At 40.8% G+C, this 21,889-nt stretch overlaps 1 protein-coding gene across 5 annotated transcripts in view; it reads right to left on the bottom strand.

Moving 5' to 3' along the window:
• Positions 1–10,301: 10,301 nt before the first annotated feature.
• Positions 10,302–21,889, bottom strand: part of LOC121883599 (septin-9-like) — a 76,802-nt gene continuing 65,214 nt past the window's right edge. For all 5 annotated transcript variants that reach the window (XM_042391937.1, XM_042391940.1, XM_042391938.1 and 2 more), the window contains 9 exons: positions 19,712–19,921; positions 17,106–17,234; positions 16,628–16,709; positions 16,113–16,250; positions 14,506–14,623; positions 13,597–13,692; positions 13,309–13,405; positions 11,982–12,033; positions 10,302–11,811 (listed from right to left, as the gene is read on the bottom strand). In XM_042391937.1, the coding sequence (XP_042247871.1) occupies positions 11,670–11,811; positions 11,982–12,033; positions 13,309–13,405; positions 13,597–13,692; positions 14,506–14,623; positions 16,113–16,250; positions 16,628–16,709; positions 17,106–17,234; positions 19,712–19,921 (1,064 nt within the window). In that variant the 3' untranslated portion in view covers positions 10,302–11,669. The remainder of the gene's footprint in view (positions 11,812–11,981; positions 12,034–13,308; positions 13,406–13,596; positions 13,693–14,505; positions 14,624–16,112; positions 16,251–16,627; positions 16,710–17,105; positions 17,235–19,711; positions 19,922–21,889) is intronic.

A 21,889-nucleotide genomic window follows, 5' to 3' on the forward strand; every position in this document is an offset into this window, starting at 1 on the left:
TTAACTGTGAAATTACAGCATGGAGGATGTTTATAATTTACTATACATCACAGGGTTTGTTATTGCTACCACCATTGCTTCAGTAATTATCATCATCATCATCATCATCACACACACACACGCACACACACACACACATTAAATGTTACAGACTTTCTGGCAATACTACTAAGACAATGAAGCCCAATAAAGGATGTAGTTTCATAGAGAGGGACACCTTGAACATCTGTGAAGAAGCAACTAGCACATAAACAACAAGAAATCACATAGACACAACAGTAGAATCAGTGGAGGAGATAAAACACGAAAAAGATGATGGAGAGCAATGGCGAGAGAGTACTAAAGTCATCTTGTATGGACGACCTTGTCATCTGCATGGTGCATAATCTCTGAGGCTCCATGCTGATGGGGTGCACAGGGAAGGAGTGACAGATACCGGTCAGTAGAGGATTTATTCCTGGAAAGTCTGGCGGAGCATTAACCCCTAAATCACCACATATCAGTGATAAACACACATCCTGAGTTGATTTACATAATGTAGAGAACATTTTATTTAATCACATCAAGGACACGCATTTAAATACAGAGCCTTACTGCATTTTCTTCCTCCTCTTTCACTCCTGCTCATTTTTTATTCCCCATTAGATGGTAAAAGAGGCCTCAAAGAAGAGAAAAACTCTCATTTCTTGAAGCTCAGTAGCGATCAAATGTTTTGACACATTATGTCCTTATTGTTGTATTTTAGTAGCATATGATCAGGCTTAAAAATCAACAAAAATTCCCTTCACAACTTTATGAGCACTTGTCTTTGCAGCTGAATTTCTTGAAATGCTCTCCTTCCCTGTATCTGCTAGGGAATCTAGGCAGTCAACTCACTAGATTTTACATTTCTGACATTTTGCTCTTCACTTAATAGTTAGTGGTGAGTGAGAACGTGGGAAGACATGTGACACAGCTCACATTATAAACTTAAACTAGGGTGGCACTGGTACATTCCTTTAATTATGTGGAATAATACACTGCTGATTGTTTTTAAATTGAAGTTCTTACTGTGACACATATGCAGACACACCCGGAGAGTTGGACGCATACTCAGTCCCTTTCCTTTTATTGTCTCCAGACCAGTCAGTGTCTAAATATATCTTGATGTGCCAGTCATCGATTGATAACAAGCTCTCCACCCACCTCTCAGAGAGGATTGTAGCTAACACAGAAATGCTTTTGCTGTTAGTGGGTGGAAATTGTTGAAACCTCACAGCTGTATATGGAAACTGACAGAAAAAACCCCCTCCATGTCATACACCAGGCATAGCGATACTGAATATATCAGAGTGTAGACAGAGACAGGAACAAAGTGCCGTGGAGACAAAGTGAAGGCGGTAGGATCAGTGAAGCAGCGCAGAGTGAATTTACAGAGGGACTTTGTGCCAACATTTCCCCTCTAATAAAGAGCACATTCTCCCTCTGCCTCTCACTGCAGGCTTACAGAGACCAGCTTTATTGGTTCATATCTGACTGACTGCTGAAGCCACAGGGGGAGTATGTGTGTATATATGTGTATGTGCGTGTGTGTGTGTGTGAGAAATAAGTGGTCAGCATTCACACAATATTAAACCCTCACAATTTTGAACCTTTCGTACAAAGAGGAGAGAAAAGAGGCAAAGGAGAGGAGGGAGCAAAAAATATATACTAAATATATTCACCAAATAAATACTTCAGTTAGTATCGGTGTTGACATAATAAGGACAGAGGAGGTGAAACTGGCTAAATTTAAGATTTGGGCTTAAGGAATATCTCCCTTAATTCCCTAGGTGACTTCCTAGTGTGAGATTGGTTTAATTAGGCAGGTATCTGAAGATTTGCAGGAGGTTTATCATGCCAGTCAACTTGGCTGTTTTGACTGACAACCAATGGGGAAACACACACACATACACACACACACACACATGCCCCTACCTGTGCTGCGCTGTTTGTGGTGTGTTTGTCCTCTGTGTCACTGTAGACGCCTGATGGCAGTTCCATAACCTGAGTGACAAAAAGATGGACAGACAATCAACACGTGGTTTTTGTCAGTTTTGAGGTTAGTATGTGGAAAATTTACTTCTGCTTCTCCTGTTTCCTGCTGTATCTGATTACTCACTCTGGACAGTGTTTTTAGCTTTTTTGGGCAACACTTTTCCCTAATTTTATACTAATTTATTGGAAATTGTCTGTGTAATTTGCCACTGTGTAACAGTTAATTTTTACAGTAAGGGTGGTGCAATTTGGCACAATTTTTTTTAAAAAAAGAAAAAAAGTGACAGTTCTTTAACTGACAGAAAATACTCAGTTTTGTGTGTCAAACTAGATATCAGTATATTTGACTATAATGAGCAAATTTGTCCTATATTGCCAAATACATTTAACATTTACACAGAAGCTACTTTTAGGAAATTGTTGAAAAAATATCCTATAAATTAGTAGGAAAGTAAGTAAAGTGTTACCAAAATTGTTCATAGATGCTCAGTCAGTATAACATTTTTAAGAAACAACCTCATATGCTAATATATTGTTTGACACAAACTAGAAACTGAAAAATATGTTTTTAAGAATTGTTAAGAATCAAATGTACTTAATATTTTTTAGCAAATTAAGAACAACATATGAATCCACATATAAACCATCTTTTTTCTAATTTGTACCAAATTGCACCAAAATGTTTTGCAAAAACATAATTGCATAATAATAAATTTAACAATTACACTGAAAATTTCCAGGAAATCAGTATATAATTAAGGGAGCTGTAAAATAAATTGTCTTTTGATATGAAGCTTCCTGTCACACTTTCTGTTCCTGCATTCTTCTTTAACAGGCTGATCTACTTTTTTCCAATCATCAGCACTGGAGTGGAGGAGGGGCAGTACCAGTGTAGTGTTTGTGTAAGTGTGTGTGTAGTTAATAATGTACATACACCTCCAATAGTGATATGTTAATTTTTAACAGGGGGGATGGCCCAAACGGAGGGTTAGGGTTTGGGTTACCCTAACTCTAGGACTGCAGGATTATCATAAAGACCTAATCTAATTCTTGACATTATAATTGCAATTATAATTTTGATTTAATAGAACTGCTATTAGGCAAATACATATTTTGTGTAGGTCTATTTTCTTACTGGATGTGGACATTAAGCATTTTAATTATTCTTATTTTTTGAAACACACCATAGTTTTGACAGTATAAACTTTACCTCGAATTATGTAAATGTAGCAGTGAGTGCAGTGAGGTCAGTGCAGGTTAATTTTCTCGGTCACATTATCTTCTCCAACCATCTATAGTAAAAACTATATCTGTAGTCATGTCTCCCCTAAAATATTTTGTTACAGAGGTGGCTTGGTCGGGGGTGTATTTTCAGCAGCACAGATGCTACTGAATGATCATAGTTGAGTATTTATAGTATATAGTTTAGAAATTATTATAGATCCAAGATGAAATTGACAGAAAAGTGGGACTGAGAAAAAAAGACGCAATTACAAATCTGTCTGATACTTCAGCACCACGGACAGCGCCATCGATTTATCAATACTCAGCACAGTTAGGCTACTGATATTTCAGAGCCATGGCCATAGATTCTAACTTGCACAAACCTCAGTCAGATAAAGGATCAATGAGTCTGGTAGACTAGACTAACTTATTCAACTTGACAACCCTTCTGCACCTGCACTCTCTCTGCTACTAGGGGATGGAGAGGGGGGATGACAGGTTAATGAGGGGGATGCATTTTGGTCAATTTGCTAACAAGAGGAATGGCATCGCCCCTCAAATCGCCTACTGTGCACCTCCCTCCTCTGTATTGCTCCCGAAACCGATGTGCAACCATGAGGAAAATTAATTTCTTATTACATGACCCTCCTCTCTAACCTGCTCTGTACCTCCCTTTTCTGCCTGTTTTTCCCGTAACAGCTTCCATCTTCGCTACATGTACACACAAAACACATTCTCCTTACTTCATTTATCAACAACCATTTTCGTTTTCTGCTCCAGCTTGATTCATTTCTATCTTTAACCTCCATTACTATTCACCTGCTGTCTCACACAGCTGCATACATCAAACTAGCTTTAAAACCCTCTTTTCCAGAGAGCCGGCTGGCTTTATGCGCCGCATCTCTGATGGAATTTGCAGGCTGTCAGGAGACTGGAGCAGGAAAGTCAAATGCCAATCTGGAAAGTGTGTCCTTTCTACAGGAGCAGATTTAGGATTTTCCCCAGGCACATACACACTGATTGGATCTTTTGGTGTGTGTTACATACTGCATGCAGATGATATACATACAAGAACACACAGATGAGCTTACCAAAGACATACCTGGTTTTTCTTTGCTGCATTTAGTCCTGCAAATTCCCAAACCACCAGCGTTTTTCCAACAATCACTTCTAACACAAGATAATAAAGTTTTCACAAAGATGCTCCTAGTTGTCAGCTCATGTTTCTTCATTGTTCTGACAGATAAATACTAATGCTTTCAATGCTAATATGATTCCAAATTGCCACCTTTCTTATCTAATGCACAGAAGTCACTCAGTTTATAAACTGACTAGGTATGCCAACTACAAACCTTTTGCACATTTTTATGCCTAAAGGGGGTTTGTTTTTAATACACAAAAGATAAATTTTGGCTGAAGTATCAGTCTAAAAGTGGAGACATTGTAAAAAATTCAGAAGCTGTTTTTATTCAGACATGTAAGCTTTCACCTGGGCTAAAAAGTACACTTAACATCCGGTATAGAGTAAAAAAAACTGTGTGGCCAAACTAAAACAGGATTCAGTGTGAAAATAGACAATGCAATAAACACAGCAGGACTTGAGCGATATATTGATTGGAAGTCATCTTGAGGACAAGCCAGGGTGGGAACTATCCATTGGCACAATTACTCTACTGAGTTTCCCACTTCACTACAGGGACTTTATCTTCTTCTGTTAACACAAACACAATTCTCTGTCTCCCCTCCATTTCTTCATTGCACCTGTCTATCCAACTGAATCCCTTTCAGTCTCTCTTCCATCATTTCTCACTCCTTTCCTTGTGTACTGCGTGCATTTTTCTGCTCGTTTCTCTCCTCACATCCATTTTCCCCTCTTTTGCTCTGTTCATCATAAACCTAGTCCCATTAATCAACCCTGTTGGTTGGCTCTTGGCAGCGTGCCATGACACTCCCCTCAGGGAGCAGAACTCACCCACCCTCCTTCCACCTTCACCATCTCCCCGTATATCTCAGCATTAGAAACTGAACTGTCTTCTTCTGCTTGAACATATCTGTCTGAGGAGTCTCTGCCATGACACCAACTACACTTCGGAAGATCACTGAGGCATCCAGTTGCAAAGTATGTTTTCCTGCAGTTAGTTGTGTTGCCATTGTGATGCCCTAAAACGTGCACATCTACTGCATATCTATCCTTCTGTAAATGCTATTAATATCATCATCTGGATGTTCCAACAGCTTTCAGTTTAAAAACAAGGAAGTTCATTCTTGTCTGTGTAGTTCAGTGAGTTGACTGTGGCATTAAACCCATCACTTACAATACAACCTGCTTTGGAAATGTTCACCAAATGCCAAGTGGAGGGCAGCAGAAGAAATGCCAACCAAAATTCACAAAGCTTACTCCCAGATTCCACGCATGCAAACATTATATACATCATACGCAGAAGCATGCACAGTTATCTGTACGCATATACACACATTCACATGCTCACTCGCATTCATTACCATAATCGTTGACATACATCTGCGACTGGTTTAATTACTCACAGTAATTAGCCAAAGGCAGGAGCTACCAGCGATGCTCTTCTCTCTATGTCTCACCTCTCTCTTCCTCTGTCTGGATCTTTCTCTCTCCCTCCCCGTGTATGTCAACTAGCATGCCACTGCACACTCCTGCGGACCAGTGACTTGCATGACTTGGGCGGCTTGAAGGGTTTATTCCCACAATAAAGTCACCCTTTGAACTCTGCACCTTCCCCGTTTTAAATCTACTCTCCCTCAGCTGTGACTTTGTTTTTCAAATCCTCACCCACACTCTGTTTTGGGATTTTTTTTTTTTCTTTCATACTCGATTCACATCTATCCAAACAAACCCGTTTCTTCCCTCTGTGTTCAGTCGGCTAATTGAATTTGCAGCTGACTTTTAATTAACAGCAGGGCTGATTTGCATAAAGTTGGATAATTTGCATATGGTCGACTGCCCCTCCCCCCTACATGTCTGAGTGCCTGGCACAGAGCCAAGAGCAGGGGTGGAAAATGACATCGGAGAGAGAAAGAAATAAGGAGGAAGGAAAGGGACGGATGAAGGAGGAGAAGGTGAGGTGTCTGCCAACAAAGGAGAAGAGAGGCAGCAGATGGGGGAAGGAGGAGACAAATGGGGGCAAAAAACAACAACAGGAGATTGGGAAGTAAGCAAGGTAGACAATACACAGTTACACAAAGGCACACACACACACACACACACACACACACACACACACACCAATATCTCCACAGATTTTGCAATCAAGCTAGCTGATTAATAAATCAAAGGGGAAAAAGAACGTGATGCATGCTAAGTAGTTATACTCGTCTTACAAACAGGTGCTAATTGGTGACACATTGGCTCTCTGCAGAAGAGTGGAGCAGACTCACTAACAATATGTGGCAATGAGGTGCGATGCAACGCGTTTGTCGACTACCACCGTGGCCACGTCATGCAGAGGCAGGGGGGGCACTGCATGAGAGCATGCAACTCAAAATGTCGGTGGAAAAAAGCCAATTCAAACACTGTGTAAGAGACATACAAAACTTAGCTTACAGTTTTGCATTAAATACGACAATTCACATCTAAGCACTCCCCTGATACACTACTGTAACCACATGCATGCATATTCATGCAGGCATTCATTAACCAGGATGAGTATTTGTCAAAATGCTTCCTGTTCAGAGGGCTCGCTCTGCTTTGATAGGTCCCATCCATCACAATGTGCCATGTCTGACCAATGAGCATGCCCATATCTGTTAATGCCCATCCCATAATGCCTGGTAGAATGGTCTATTTAATAATACTGCATGTGGGTGTTTGACACACTTGAATCTGCCAGCAGAGTGGCAGAGATGTTAAGGTGTCGCAAGCATCAAAACAGCTGGCACGCAGCAAGTTGATATACTTGTGTGTGTAAGACTCAACATGCATTCAAGCAGATATATCACCACCACAATCTGTAGAACATAAAAGTCTGAAATATTCAAACATCAATTCATTACTCTACACGTGCTCGTACACAAACACACAGCCTGTAAACAAACACCGTGTTTACCAAAACAGATTCTTTCTCTCTGAGTTGCCTGACTTCGTTAGTATCTAGAGAGAATGCAGATCATTAATAAATGTCATTAAGGCAGGCGGTGGAGCGCTGGGTGGCTGCCAACAGGATGACTGCTGGGTGGCGTGCAGGGTGGGGACGAGCCACGGCCAGCGAGGGTAGAGATGCAGCTGCTTGTCTCCTGTTTGCTGCTGCGGCGATAGAGGGAGAACAGAAGTAGGAGAATGTGGGGGTCTAAACTTATCGGTTGAGGCTACATCTTTGTTAGTGAGTTGGGGGTCGTGGGTGTCTGCCACTTGAATACTGTGGGAGATGGGATGGAGCAGACACCATTTTGAGGAGCATTGCAGTGAGGCACCATTTTGAAGTGCTCGGCAAGGGGGAAAAAGGGAAATAATAGAAAAGGAATCAAACTGTCTCACATAACACAAACATCTAAGCCATGATACAATTCTGACACTGGGGAACTGGATTGAAGAGATGTCAGGTCACACGACCACATGAATATTGCAGTGACAGTCTGACCTCAGATCAGAAATTGGTATTCTTCGATTCACTAAAGGGTCACTCTCGCATTTAGATATACAAAGAGTAATGTCACATTTAGCTTTGTCTTTTTGTTTCGAATATGAGATGAAACTGTTTCTTACTGTCTCAGAAGTCAGTACTAACATCACTCAGTGCTGTATGTTTCCAGTGAAAATGCAGTGGCTTTAAAGGTCACATATTATGCAAAATGCACTTTTTCATGTCCCTTCAACCTAAGTATGTGTCTAGAGACCCCCAAACTATGAGTACCACCCTCTCTCTTTTCCTCCTGCTCCATCTTTCAGTAAATGTGTGTGTCTATAGAGGCAGTTAATATGGCTGGTGATGTTGGACTAATATTATTGAGGGACATTCAAGAGAAACTGTGAACATCAAGCCTCATCTGAAACTAACTAAATAACGACAGTAGTAGTTTGGATGGTGGTAACTGTTTTTTCATGTTGCTTTTTGTGGAACTTTAAACTGCAACGCTAGCTCAGTTAGCTTTGTTGTTACAAGTTAGTCCATTCTGCTCTGTGATCCTGCATGTGTGTGTTGCTGCTGTAACATTATGTAAATTTACTTGATAGACATGACATGATGGTAACAATACATGTGTGAAAAAGAAATGGTCAAACTGCAGGAATTCCTTTGCTTGGCAACATTGTGTAACTTTGATTAGCACCCAGCAGCTAATTTGCTCAGACCATAAAGCTGTAGTGGCCCGTTGGGCAGTGTGTGTAAAGTCAAGCCGAGGCAGGACCCAGTTCATTCCTATGAAGGTTGCTCAGTGGTGCATGAAGCCAAAAAAGCCACTTACCACTGTAAAGGAATTACCCGGATGAATGCATACTGAACACACTGTATGGGCGCATTGGGCCCATACACTATACGCACCAGAGACTTCTGCTGGCTAAGCCAGCTAACTTCTGGTTTAGCTATCCGCTAATTTGAATAGGATAAAATAATTCAATTGCCACTCTTCTAGATGTTCCAAATGTTATTGGACCGAATGGATCAAATTCTGATAGTGAAATGAGTCATTTTACAGAAGCTGTGAGGCTCAAAAAAAAAATCTATTCACCGTTTTACAGCCGCTCTTTCCCCTTGATTGTGTGCAGGAAAAATGCTTTTTGGGCCCAAGGTGGACCCAGAACTTCCACAGTTTGACTACTATGTCAAATTGGCCTCAAAGCCTGGCGTTAATATGAGGCTTCAGCTGTCTGAGTTAGTCAAATGAAGTGGAAATTTTCAAAAATTGCAGTCTTTTTATTACAAAATTCACACTATGTGTTTCCCTGGAAAGTGTTTCCCTGTTGAGCTGCTGTGGGGGTATAGTAGCAAAAAGAAGGAATTTTCTTTTAAAAAGGCTGTAATTTTTGAAGATTTCCATTTGATTTGACTAATTTAGACTATGAAGCCTAATTTTAGCTTCACTTAAACATCTGAATACATTTTGCACAGAACAAGGACTGTCGCATTGAAAGTGAATAAGGAAGGATCTTTTAATGGCTAGTATGAACAGGAGAAATAATTAAAGTGAACAAAACCTCCTTCAATGTTCATATGGGCACCTGACTATTGTTTTAAGGCAGACTTCAAAGATTGCGATCCTATCCTTTGAATAATGGGCTATTTAATTTTAAGTTGTCTTAAATAGAGACACTCCTGTGCACAAAGCCATTCATCTGGATTTTTTCACTTTAAAACATCAAATCAAATAACATCAGTAATTTCACATTTCATCATTCACAGATTGGTGTAACTAAAGGGGTGTATTTTATTAGGAACTATGGGAAAACACCTCCATTTTTGATTTTTTTTTTTTTGATTTTATATTTCTGTCCTCCTTGGGCTGAATCCATCCAGTGTGAAGTTCTTTAAATTAAATCAAAACATGTAAATCACAAAAAATGTTGTTTTTCTAACTTGATATATCTGTTAGATCTGTCAACATGCTAACTGCTAAACCCCTCAGTGTGCTCTCCTCCAATACCTCAGGACGCTGATGTCTGCATATCCTCACACTGAATCCAAGGTCTTGTCTGGAGCTCAGGACTTGCCTTCTGTCATCTCCTGTGCTGAGGAAGAAAATACGCACTCATGCATTCAAGTAATTAGCGCTAATCAGCCATACACTGACTTAGCAGGTGGCCATATTGATTTCAGAGTCTAATCAAGGAAAAGCTTAATGACATGGCAATTAAAGTGCTCCAGTATGTGAATTACACCTGCGATTAAATGCTACAGGGATCCTGTGTAGTAGAAAATGATCTTAAGTGTGGTCTTCCACATACAGTCAGAGGATATGAGCTGATGAACTCACGCAGTCCGGTTGTTCATGTCAAGCTCCTCTGCAGGCTGGCTCTGTAAAATGTATTGATGGGAGGAAAAAACTGTGTATACAGCAGTTTTAAAAGAAGAAAAAAAACAATCAAAGAAAGTAAATATTTACAACTTTAATCTTTATTTCTTTAAAATAAGATAAAGGAAAATTTGTTATTATCAATAATACAAGTACAAAAAAAATGTATCAGAACACAGAAGAATATACAGGACAGAGCATGACAGTGACAGCTGAGGGAATTATATATGGTTCAAACAGACAAAGATCCTTGGTATATTATGAAAAATAGAAGAAAAAGTGGGCTGGTCAATGTAAGATTTGTTTTCTTTTTTTCCAGATAAGAAAGGGAAAAGGATTGAGAACTGTCTAAATGTAGGCATCTTGGCACCAACAAACCTGCTCTCTTTCCAGTTTCAGCCAACACACTAGCAAACATTTTCCTATAAATAAGGCACTACGATGGGCTCAAATGCACGTGTGAGTGTATGTGTTTGTGTGTGTGTGTGTGTGTGTGTGTGTGTGTGTGAATAATCTGAATAAGTGGACCACAACTGATGACAAACGTTCACATTTTATATCGTGCATAAATACTCATTCATCTTAAATCACTTGAAGATATTTCTATTAATAAACAATGACATTTATTACTGGGATTTAAAAAGACATCAAGGACCTGACATCCATATTTAACATGACATGAACATATGACGAACAGTTAAAGCAAAACACAGCTTGTGGCAAATAATATAAACTCAAACGTACTGTATGTGCTATTTTGATATCCTTTTCTTGTTTACCTACAGGGGAGAGCACTGAATGACGCTGCATCACACAGACAGACTGGTCCGACTGTATGTGTCACATGTTGGCAAAAGTGCTGCCCGCCCCCCTTTCCAACACGCTTTGTCAATGTATGCAACTATGTAGTGATCAAGTGCAATCCACACATGTTGATACAGGTGTGTGCTTCTGCTACAGCACAGTTGCTTATAAGCGCTGCGGAAAAACATCAAACTTGAAAAAAGTAAAAGTGGACAAAATTAACATGTTACTGATTTAAGGCAGCTCTGACACTGACACGTACTGAGTGTCAGATCGTTGTGTTTGGCAGATGCTGAACTTTTGGCACCACGAGTAAAACCACAAAGGTTAACTTTATGATCGGGAAGCAGATAAAAATCAAGCTGCAGCACATTACGAAGAATCAAACTTCTCTTCACTCTCTTTGTCCTCGATAGTGAGAGGATAGTGTTTGTTAATGTGGCCATAAATTGACATGAACAGTCCATTCAGCTGCTGAGTCATTGAAAATACAGTCCCTGTGGCAGGCTTTTAAGTTTCTATCCCACCTGTGAGACGAGGGATGGAGTGGGGGACTGGAGTGGTGGGAAGGCTGTCAATGAAGGTCAAAGTCTCATAGCAAATGAATTACACCGAGTTGAGGTTAACTGCGGAGGAGTGGGTGGTGTCTACATCTCGTGGGCAGCAAGATGATGATCTGGGATACCGTTGGCATGAGCCACCACCGTGTTATTCTCATTAAGACGCCTCACGCGATACATTTCATAGTGGATGCTGCTTGTGATGTCCTTAATGTTCTGCATATGGGTCCTGAAAGAAACACACATATATACACCCATAAGAAACCAGTACAAGAGATGGACGAACTTTAAAACTTTACAATAATATATACAGTAAACACACACTAATGCAGCAAGACAAGGCTGCATGAAAACAGACAGAATATAAGATATAATGATATCGAGACAAAATCTACTCACCTGATGAGGAGATCCCGTAAATAGGCAAACTCACAGTGGGCTATGTTCTCAACTAATGGAGAGAGAGAAGTTATGAGTTATAAGAAATAATCAAAAGTGAGATAAAACAGATAACAGTAGGTGCCGGCAAAGAAGGAGCAAAAGGCAGACAGTATGAGCTGTGAACTATGCTATGTGACTGTTTGCTGTTAAGTTTCCTGATTAGTCCACTAGGTGGAGTCTAACCTCAGTGTGATGTCCCTAAAGACACAGAGATTGGTCATGCAGTTCTGAATAGATAAGACTAACTGATCAAAAAATTCCTGCCAGGCGTGTGTATGTGTGTGTCTGTACAGCACATGCTGCAGGAAATGAAACTTCCTTTATGAGACACTTGATAGAGGGGTAGAGCCTCCTGCCTGGAGTGGATAACATAATTACGTATTTAAAAAGGAATCCTACGGTAAGAATGGATGTTAACAAAAAGAAAGAGTAAAATACCAACACTGACACTGTACTAACATTAAGCTGAATAAGTTCAATTCTAAAAACCAAAACAAATCGCACACAAACAACTATTAATTGACCTGGTTCAAGTTTTGTCATTACATTTTGAAAAATTCAAACAAAATACAATTGTAAAGTTTTCCCCATACCATCATGTTTTATTGCTTATGTGAGCATCCTCAGTGTTTCCTTTATGAAACAAAAAGGGAGCAATGAGTGAACCAAGTACCCAAATCAGGCTCCTTCAGACACAGAGTGTCTGCTAGAGGCCTGTGCCAGCTGCATGGCACACGACACCAGTCTGCAAACTGAATGGAGCATTGTTTTATTGACCGACTGTCTCAGAGAGGTCTTTACATGTCTCCCTTTTCTCTTTTCTTCTCTATAAATTAACTGCCAGATTAGTTATGTGCATACTGCCAAATTAACCTGATGTGCCAGATGGTTTGTTACACAGAACCATCTGAGAAGTCGTCTGGAAACTGTTTGGAAAAGGGCGAGCACTTTCAAAAAATACTTGGCAGGTGATTGGATGAACCATCTGTCCATCACCATCTATCACCATTTTACCTTGCGAGGCAGCTGGATTTGCAAGATTGCAAAATCACATGAGAATCCTCATTAGACGCTGATTGGTCCGAACCACTGGTGGTTCGGACACAAGTGCATAACTTGAAGCCTGAAGAGATTGATTCTCGTGTGATCTCGTGATTCAAGCTCGCAAGGTAACTGCCAAATGCCATGCTGAAAGTTTCCTAAAAACATCATAATAATAAGAAGGGAAAAAAAGGAAAACAAGGAGAGAGAGTGGAAGAGGAGTGAAGGCGAGAGGGAGTTGTACCTTCAATGGTTCCCCACTTGGTCTTCCTCCCCAGCAGCCTCCTGCCATTGACTTGGTATTCCTGATCGCTGCCCACCACAGCAAATGGGATCATCTCCTGTTCACAGGTTAAAAGGTCGGCAAACAATGGAGTCAGAAATCATTCAGATAAAGTACATTAAAAATGACTCTAAATGGATTTAGGATGACATAGCTCTGTGGACAGGCATGTCTGAGCATAAATGAGGATGACTGAGTCACAACCTCTGCTGGACATGTTACAGATCTGCTACAACATCATGCTCTCACCCTGATCTTTTCGTTGATCATTCTGTCCTCCGCATCCTCATCAAATTCCTTCTGAGGGTATACGTCGATCCCATTGGCTCGCAGCTCTTCCCTGATCTGTTCAAATACACAGAGAAACACAATAAATCTTTAACCTGCTACAGTTTTGAAAGGATACAAACTAGGCCCTTTAATTGCTGGAGTAATTAGGCAAGACGTGCTTCATGCCGTCTTGAGAGACATCAAATAAATGCACCTAAATCGGCACAATGTACAGATTAAAATGGTTTTAACACAAATCTGGCTTCTAATCTACTCCAAAAGTTTGGGCTTAGATGTTAATCGCTGTCTGTGTACAAACACAATATAAAACCTAACAAGATGGATGCTTATGCATAAACCTGTGCACACACCAAGTCTGCTGTGAACATACTGTATACAAAACACACAAAAAAAGACACATAATTGTGCACACATAAACCAGAGGGAGTTTAGCGTCCTCATTGCTAATGAGAGGAGGGGAAATCCTGAGTTTCTTGAAGACGATGCCAATAAAAACATACAAATGAAACACTGCAGCTCTATTGACTGTGTGGAGGCAGAGTAGAAAGTAAGGGGGGTAGAGGGGTAAAGAATGAGAGATGCTCTTCAGCTGTTGGTGTAATATAGTCATGTTTTGTTACTGTCCAGATTGAGAGGAGAATACAAGAAAGAACCACCAACACACCACCAAAGAATACCGCAGGAACTTATCCAGTCACTGCTTACTGTACCACAACCACACAAAAAAGGAAGTGTAGAATGGGAGCCAAAAGGAGGATGCTTCTCGATTATAAATGTTGACTTAATGGTAAAAAAAAGAAAGAAATGAGATAAAAGGATACATAAATCTATTACAAAAAAAGCAAATGGAAGACAGAAAAATGTTACCTTCTTTTTGAAGAAGTCCCTCTCCTCTAGGGTGAGCGTATCCGCCTTAGCAATGACAGGGACAATGTTGACCACCTTACTGAGACGTCTCATGAACTCTACATCAAGAGGCCGCAGACTGAGAGGGAGAGCGACAACGCGAGAGAAAAAGGGAGGAAAAGAGAGAAAGAGAATGTGAAATGTAAATGAAATGATGAGCAACACAAAACTCTTCCACCAGAGGGCAGATGTTTCTAACAATTCTCTCAGATGGAGGAACAACTGTACCTACTGACATATTTACTGTTCACATTGCATCTGTGAACTAATCATCTTATACAGTGTGTTAACAGCTCTGTGAGGTTGAAAGGAATTGTAGTCGGTTTGAGGAGCTCAGGACTTTCCTGTAGTTTTAAAAAGTGTCTGCGTGTAGTTGTGGAAGCAGCCTTGCTAGCAACACTTCCACAAAGACCAGCCATTGTCAACACGGAGTCTTGTACACTCGTGCATAAGCACACTTAAAGAGACAAAAGTGCAAAATTGATTGCATGCACCCAGACGCACACAGACACACTGTCTCTCTCGTCCATCCTGCCTCTCTCTCCATTAGGCTTTTTAAGGCATAAGCAGCTGTTGGCCAGGCCATGTGACATCTGCAGTGTTGGATCAACATGAAACATTACTGGATGGGGCACAGACACAGGGGGCCATTTCACACAGCCCCCTGCCTGAGTAAAGACAGGCCATGACACAAACATTAATAGAGGTGCAGCACTATAATCAACTGTGTGTCTTTGTGTGTGTGTGTGTGTGTGTGTGTGTGTGTGTGCTCGAACCAGGCTGACAATCCACAGCTGCTTTAAACATTTTCCAAAGACTTGCCGCTGCACTCGACTAGAGTTACACAAATGCAAAAGCTGTAAAGTGCGCGGTGAATCTATCGCTTGATGGACATATGAGACTGTGTATACCCTCCCCCAATTTCTTCTCCTACTATACCCCAAACCCCTGATCTCGGAACAGTGAGGGGCTGAACCAACAGAGTGTGCGGAGAGGGAGGGCAGTTTGTGCACTTCGATCAGAGCCAGATGTGTGTGTCTGTACGAGATCCAGCGAGAGAGAGACATGGGACATTGTGCTGCTCCGGGGCCTGGCGAGAGCAGCCCATCTTTCCATTGTGTGTGTTAATGTGTGCGGGGTGGGCTGGTGTTCTCGGATATGTTGCACAGTGCTCAGAGGAAATGTGTGGGGATGTGTGTGTTCAGTATGTGGGGTAAGAAAGCCGAGAGACGTTCCACACTGCCTAGAATAAACAAAGGCAGTCTGTATCAATACTTGATCTGTTTGCACATATGCAAGAGGCAGCTGTTTAAGGTCCAGCTGATGTAATTCTAGTCAAGTCTGGTCAATCCTTGTTATTAAGTGACTTTACTTATAACAAAAGTCACCTTTTGGCCATGATTCACAGCGATTATAATTAGATTTATATCTTCTCTGTCTTTCACATCTTGCATTCTACTTGATGAAGACTTTCTCATCTAAGAACAACAGAGGGCAGCACTGGTATTATTTGATGTGGGCTCTCAAAGAAGAAGGGAGAATTAATATGTGCTTGTATGAGTCCTTACCAGTGTCCGGTTGGGGGGATGAAGTATATGCAGCAGTGGACTCTGGAGTCTGGGATCCTTTTCTTCCTGTTGATGTTGATCTCCTCCTGCAGGTACGCCTCGTACTGGTCGTTAATGAATTTCATGATTGGCTGCCAGCTAGACCGTGGTAGGGATGGATAGAGGGAATGAGGGAGGAAGGGGGGCGAGGCAAGAGATTGATAGATAAAAGAGGGGAGGAGGAAGAAACAGAGATAGAAAAGCAAGTGAAAGGGCAGATGGAAGTGGGAGGGGCTCAGACAGTTTGAGAGAGAGAGAGAGAGAGAGAGAGAGAGAGAGAGAGAGAGAGAGAGAGAGAGAGAGAGAGAGAGAGAGAGAGAGAGAGAGAGGAAGATAACAGTATAGAGTGACGGAGAACAGGAAAAGGAAGACAACAGGAAAAGAAAAGAGAAAGGGAGGCGCATTTGGTTAGACACTGGTGCCAATTCAAATCTCAGTGTTTATGTAGTTAATGCAACGAAAAAATTGTAGTGTACCAGTTCTCGTTATTGATCTGGTCTCCAAAGCCTGGTGTGTCGATAACAGTCAACTTCATTCTCACTCCCTTCTCTTCGATGTCTGCAAACAAAGGAACACACACATGGTTAGTCAGTGCCAGCAGACTGTATACAATAATGCTGAAAACACTCTGAACTTTCAAAAATGTAGCATGATTCTGGGATTGTACTGCCAATTTTTTGCCTGAAAGACATTCAGACACTTATGTGAGAGGATAATTTGTATAACATTTTCTAAAACAGCTGTTAAGTTTGTGTTTGGAGTGACTTGACTTTACTATGACTGATAGAGGGAAAAGTGTAAATACAGAAGGAAAGTGTAAATACAGTACAGAGTAGAAAAACAAAGTGACGTATGAGATAGATGTATTTTGGCTGACACACCTACAGATGGACAGAAATAAGCCAAAAAAGAAGGGACAAAGAGAAAACACGAGGGGGTTCAAGAGGGCCGTACCATGACTGATGGACTTGATTTCAATCGTTTTGGGGATCTTCTCCTGGGCTGTAGCCAGCACTGACTTACGGCTGACTTTAGACTTGAACAGCGTGTTCATCAAAGTAGACTTTCCCAAGCCACTCTGTCCTGTGAGCAAAAACCCAGTCAGAGAATAAGATAGTGAGAAACACACACACCTCATGACAAATATTGAAAAGAAAAGAAAAAAAACTACTCTTCCATAGTGACTGATCGCAGTCTCAACAGTCTAAACAGTCTACACAGTATAACATTGGTGCCATAACAAACCCAAACAAGATTCAATGATTATTTTCCACGGCAATTTGAAACTCAGGGTGACTCCAGGATGTCAGTTGTAGGGCTGAGGCAGTGACAAGCTGCAGATATTTGTCTGCATAAACACTGCCAGTACACATGACCCCAATCCAAACACACCAACCAAAAGCAAGAATGGATCCAAAGTATACCAGTTTTTTTTTTTTTTTCTAAAACGATCAGGAGGCTTGGATTGAGTGACCAGAAATACAGAAATCTTCATACATTAAATGCAATCCAATAGTAGTCCTGTAATAGATGCCACCTTTAAGAAACTTAATTCTGGATGGCACTATGTCAGAGTCAGAGATGAGTGTAAATGAATGGATGATATATGGGCAATACTATAATCATTTTACAGAGTCTAAATACAAAATGTTTTATATTTACTTTAATTATATCATTTGCTTTTCACAGACACTTTTAGACTAGATGACTACATGGATCACTGCTCTAAGTGCATAACAGCCCAGTGAGTTCATGTTGCAGTTGGCTGATAAAATGCTCTCCATCTGGATAAGATGTACTGACTTTGGCGACTTTATTGTAGAAGCAGATGAACCAGTGAGAATCCCTATTGTGGGTCATTAACAACTGTCTGTCTATATGGATGGGACCATCTGTGGCCCCTGCGCACCATGTTAACATGACTACGGGTTGATGAAGAGGAGTTTGGAGGGGCCCATTGGCCGGTGAACATTCACAGTTCAATTTCAGGTTAAGTCAACATTGAGAACTTCACTGATTTATGGAGAGGCACACTCAAACACAGTCGCATGGGCAGGCAGTCAGCAGCACATGTTGCATGCAAACATGGATTGATGCAGCAGATGCTTAATCCAACATCTGCAGAATTTAATGGTTGGAATTCATACTTTTTCTTATGCAGTTGGAAGTTTAAAAAGTCGCCATCACTACATGCCAGATTAGCTTTTTATCTTTTTTATAGCTCTGGCAACATTGATGACGCACACACTATACAGTGTCCACACCTCTTGCAACAGCTGTATTTCCCCAAAGTGTCTCAGCCCAACATTCTCCCAGTAACAACCGTCACAACAGTGATGCAGTGCCAAAATCCCACGCTTTCTTATGTAGCACACCATAGTAGTATGGATCTTTTTTTGTAACTATGACAACATATATTTGGGGATGCTTTCATGATGAAGACAAGACGAAATTACTGGCAAACAAAAACTGACTAAATATCATCATAATATTGTTAAATTGAAAAATGTAAAGATTTTTCCTGCTTCCCTTCTGCACAATCAAAAAAGGAAAAGGGAACATTGCTGTAAGTGTTTGTCATCATGCAACTAGAGCTAAGTAATTAAATCATCTAAATCAAATCTCTGAAGTACTCTCATGGCCATAAAAATACAAATCCAATCATCCACTTTTAAAAAAAAGTATCATTCCTCCCTGTAATGCTCTCTTTTTTAAGTGGTGGAATCTAATTTCACCTGAATGCAGAAATCACATGGAGACTGAGCGTGTTTAATTCTGTTTACCATTGCCTCTGCAACTTTACACAATTCAGTCTCAGCCCCGAGGCTGCCTTTTGAACAAGCTTTTTTTATTTTCGAGGATAAAAAACACAGACCAACTGGCGCGACATCATCCAGAGGAGACATACAGTAGGGAGGTGCTGTGGGTTTTATGGTGGCCTGTCTACTGTGGAGGTGTGCTTCTGTGTAATTAGCTCCTCTTTTAAAAAGGTGCCTGATCACGGTGACGAAGACTCAATGGGAAAGAGAGTTTTAAGTCCTGCTGTGTGTGGCTCAGGCTGCTTATTAAAATGAGGTTGAGCCCTCCGTTTTCTGTCAAAACTTGATTAGAGAGAAAGCAGCATCATACCTGAATAACAGGACGCATGTTATGATTGCTGACTGAGGTCGTTTTGAGATAAGCACACATTTAGTTGTGGGTTAATATGACATGAAAACAGACTTTATAGTCTACACTTGACGATAATGCTCAGAGAATTAGAGAGAAAGAATTCATCCTCATGATTAAAAATTCATCTTTTCAGTAAACAACATAATATCATGCATGCAGCCTAGTGATGTAGTTGCTCAGGTTTCAAGTAAATGTCAATTGACAACCATTCATTTGCAAGAACTCCTCCCTTTAAGTTAAATTTAAGCCCTCACTGAGAAATTCATCCTTTCCATCTGACCACTTCTAAATATTTAGGAGTCACACTGCAGCACACAGTGACCAACTCCAGCTCTGAGGCCTGTATAATATCACTGAAACTTCAGTATGTGTACACAAGCTCTACTTACCCACAACCATAATGTTGAGTTCAAAACCCTGCTTCATGGCCTTCCTCCTCATCTGCTCCAGAATGGCGTCGATGCCCACATAACTGAAGTCCACCACGGGGCCGCCAGCCTTCTCCCCGTATATGCCACCCACTGCTGGGGACATCATAGTATCAGGCACCACCGCCTCAGTCATGGCACTGCTGGTGTAGCTGGGAATCACCTCTGGCCCTGATTTGACAGAGAGGAAGAGGAAGAGAGAGGGTTAGAAAGGAATGAGTTGAGGTTGTGATAGGGTATGAAGGGAACGGGGGTGGAGAGCTGTAATAGTACGTGTGTGATTAGTAATTGTGAGGATGTGAAAAACAGGTACTGTAAGTGAGACGAGGAAGTGGAGAGAGGTTTGTATGCGTGGTATTAAAAAACATCCATGTTACAAGAAAAACTCAAAAGAATCAGAGATACTATGAAAAGCTTCCTACAACTGTCAAGCTATGTAACAGCTACTTTCCATCCATGAAAAATCACAATACACATAAAAAACATGGTGAACTGCTTGCTCATCAGTGCTTTGTACACACCTGGTGGAGGATTGGAATTGAAGCAGCAGATAAATCCGTTGTTTTAGCCTGTTTAATAGTCAAATAACACACACATCTTTTAAAAACACCTCCTGACTGTCAAACGGAGGCGATGGCTGGTCTCATGCCAGCGCAGGCTCTTGACTTGACAGAAAACTACAAGAAAATATACTCTGTACTATTAAAGTACTTTGCACTTGGCAGGAGGTTATCCCCGCAGTTTGTTTTGATAATGATTAGCTTAATGTCCTGCAGTGGAATGCCTCATAAGACAAATATTCAACTTTAAATACGTTCACTAAGGTCTGTTAACACAAGTGCTCACCGATATGCATGAAGAAAGTAGCTGTAGCTCTGCTTAACAATGTGTTAAGTCGGTGTAGGTAAAGAATTTACGGTGTGTATATTTGTGTGTCTGTAGTTCATGTAGCTGCTACCCCTCACAAGGCCTCCTTCTCCCTTGCTCTCCACAGTTCAGTGTTACTGTCCTGTTAATGTGAGAGTGGAAAAGAGAGACTGCTGAGGCTGAAACCTGATCCACTCTCTCTGCTAGCCCGACTCAACACACACACACACACACACACACACACACACACACACATACAAACACACAGATTACATGCTTACATTGGTGCATTTAAACACAGCCTCGTACACACTTGGCCTTTCCCTCTTATGATCAAATAACTGACTGATCTGTAGGCGCATACGCATGTTCTGTATGAGCACATGAAAACATGAACACACAAGCGTTGACTGTCAGCTGCCAAGAATTTATCAGCTATTGGATTCCAGCACAGGCGCAAATTATACTCTGCAACATTTGGCCTGCCATAAGGAGATGAAATCCAGACAACTCGGTATCACTCGGGGGAATTAAATCGATTAGGAACGGCACCCAGAAGGTCCACACACTTCAAACTGGCACCGCATTGACTAATGGAAGAAATCCAGTGAATAATAACACCGCTGTGGAAACTCAACCCTAGCTCAAAATCAACATTAAGTCTTACTTTTATAATGTTTTCCATTATGTGTGTGTGTGTCATAGAGACCCACCTATGGAAGTGTGATAAAAGAATGATGCACTAAAAGGGCCATACAAGCTTAAAAAGGACAGTACACTTAAAATGCTGTGATAAGGTTAAAAAGATCATAGTCATGAGAAACAATTTATAAGATGTGTTTAAAATGGGTTAAAAAAAGTAGGAATTCATTATGTCAAAAGAGGTTAAAATTTTAAAAGGTCTTTAATTAATTCATTGTTCATTTCATCCTTTATTGTCAGAGGTTCAGCTATAATGGTATTATCAGTGATCCGCAAAGTAGTCTTAATCTACTAGCGTGAGATCGATTGCTTTTGTCTCCACCCACGTATCCAGGGGAACTCGCGGTGTTTTCTTCATTCGAGTAAACGCGCTCACTGAAGAAATCACTCGTATCACTCTTGTGATTATTTCTCCCCGTTTCAGGTATGTTGTCGGCATTTGACACTATTAAGGTGGTTGTAATAAGTTTTCTAATATGTTTGAGTGTCAAGTGAATGTATGTGTAACATTTCAAGTGAGTTAAAGTAAAGTTTGCCGAGTATGGTAAAGTGTCTGGCGAGCTAGCTCCC

Source organism: Thunnus maccoyii, chromosome 18 (genome assembly GCF_910596095.1).
Source record: "Thunnus maccoyii chromosome 18, fThuMac1.1, whole genome shotgun sequence".
Taxonomy (NCBI): Eukaryota; Metazoa; Chordata; class Actinopteri; order Scombriformes; family Scombridae; genus Thunnus; species Thunnus maccoyii.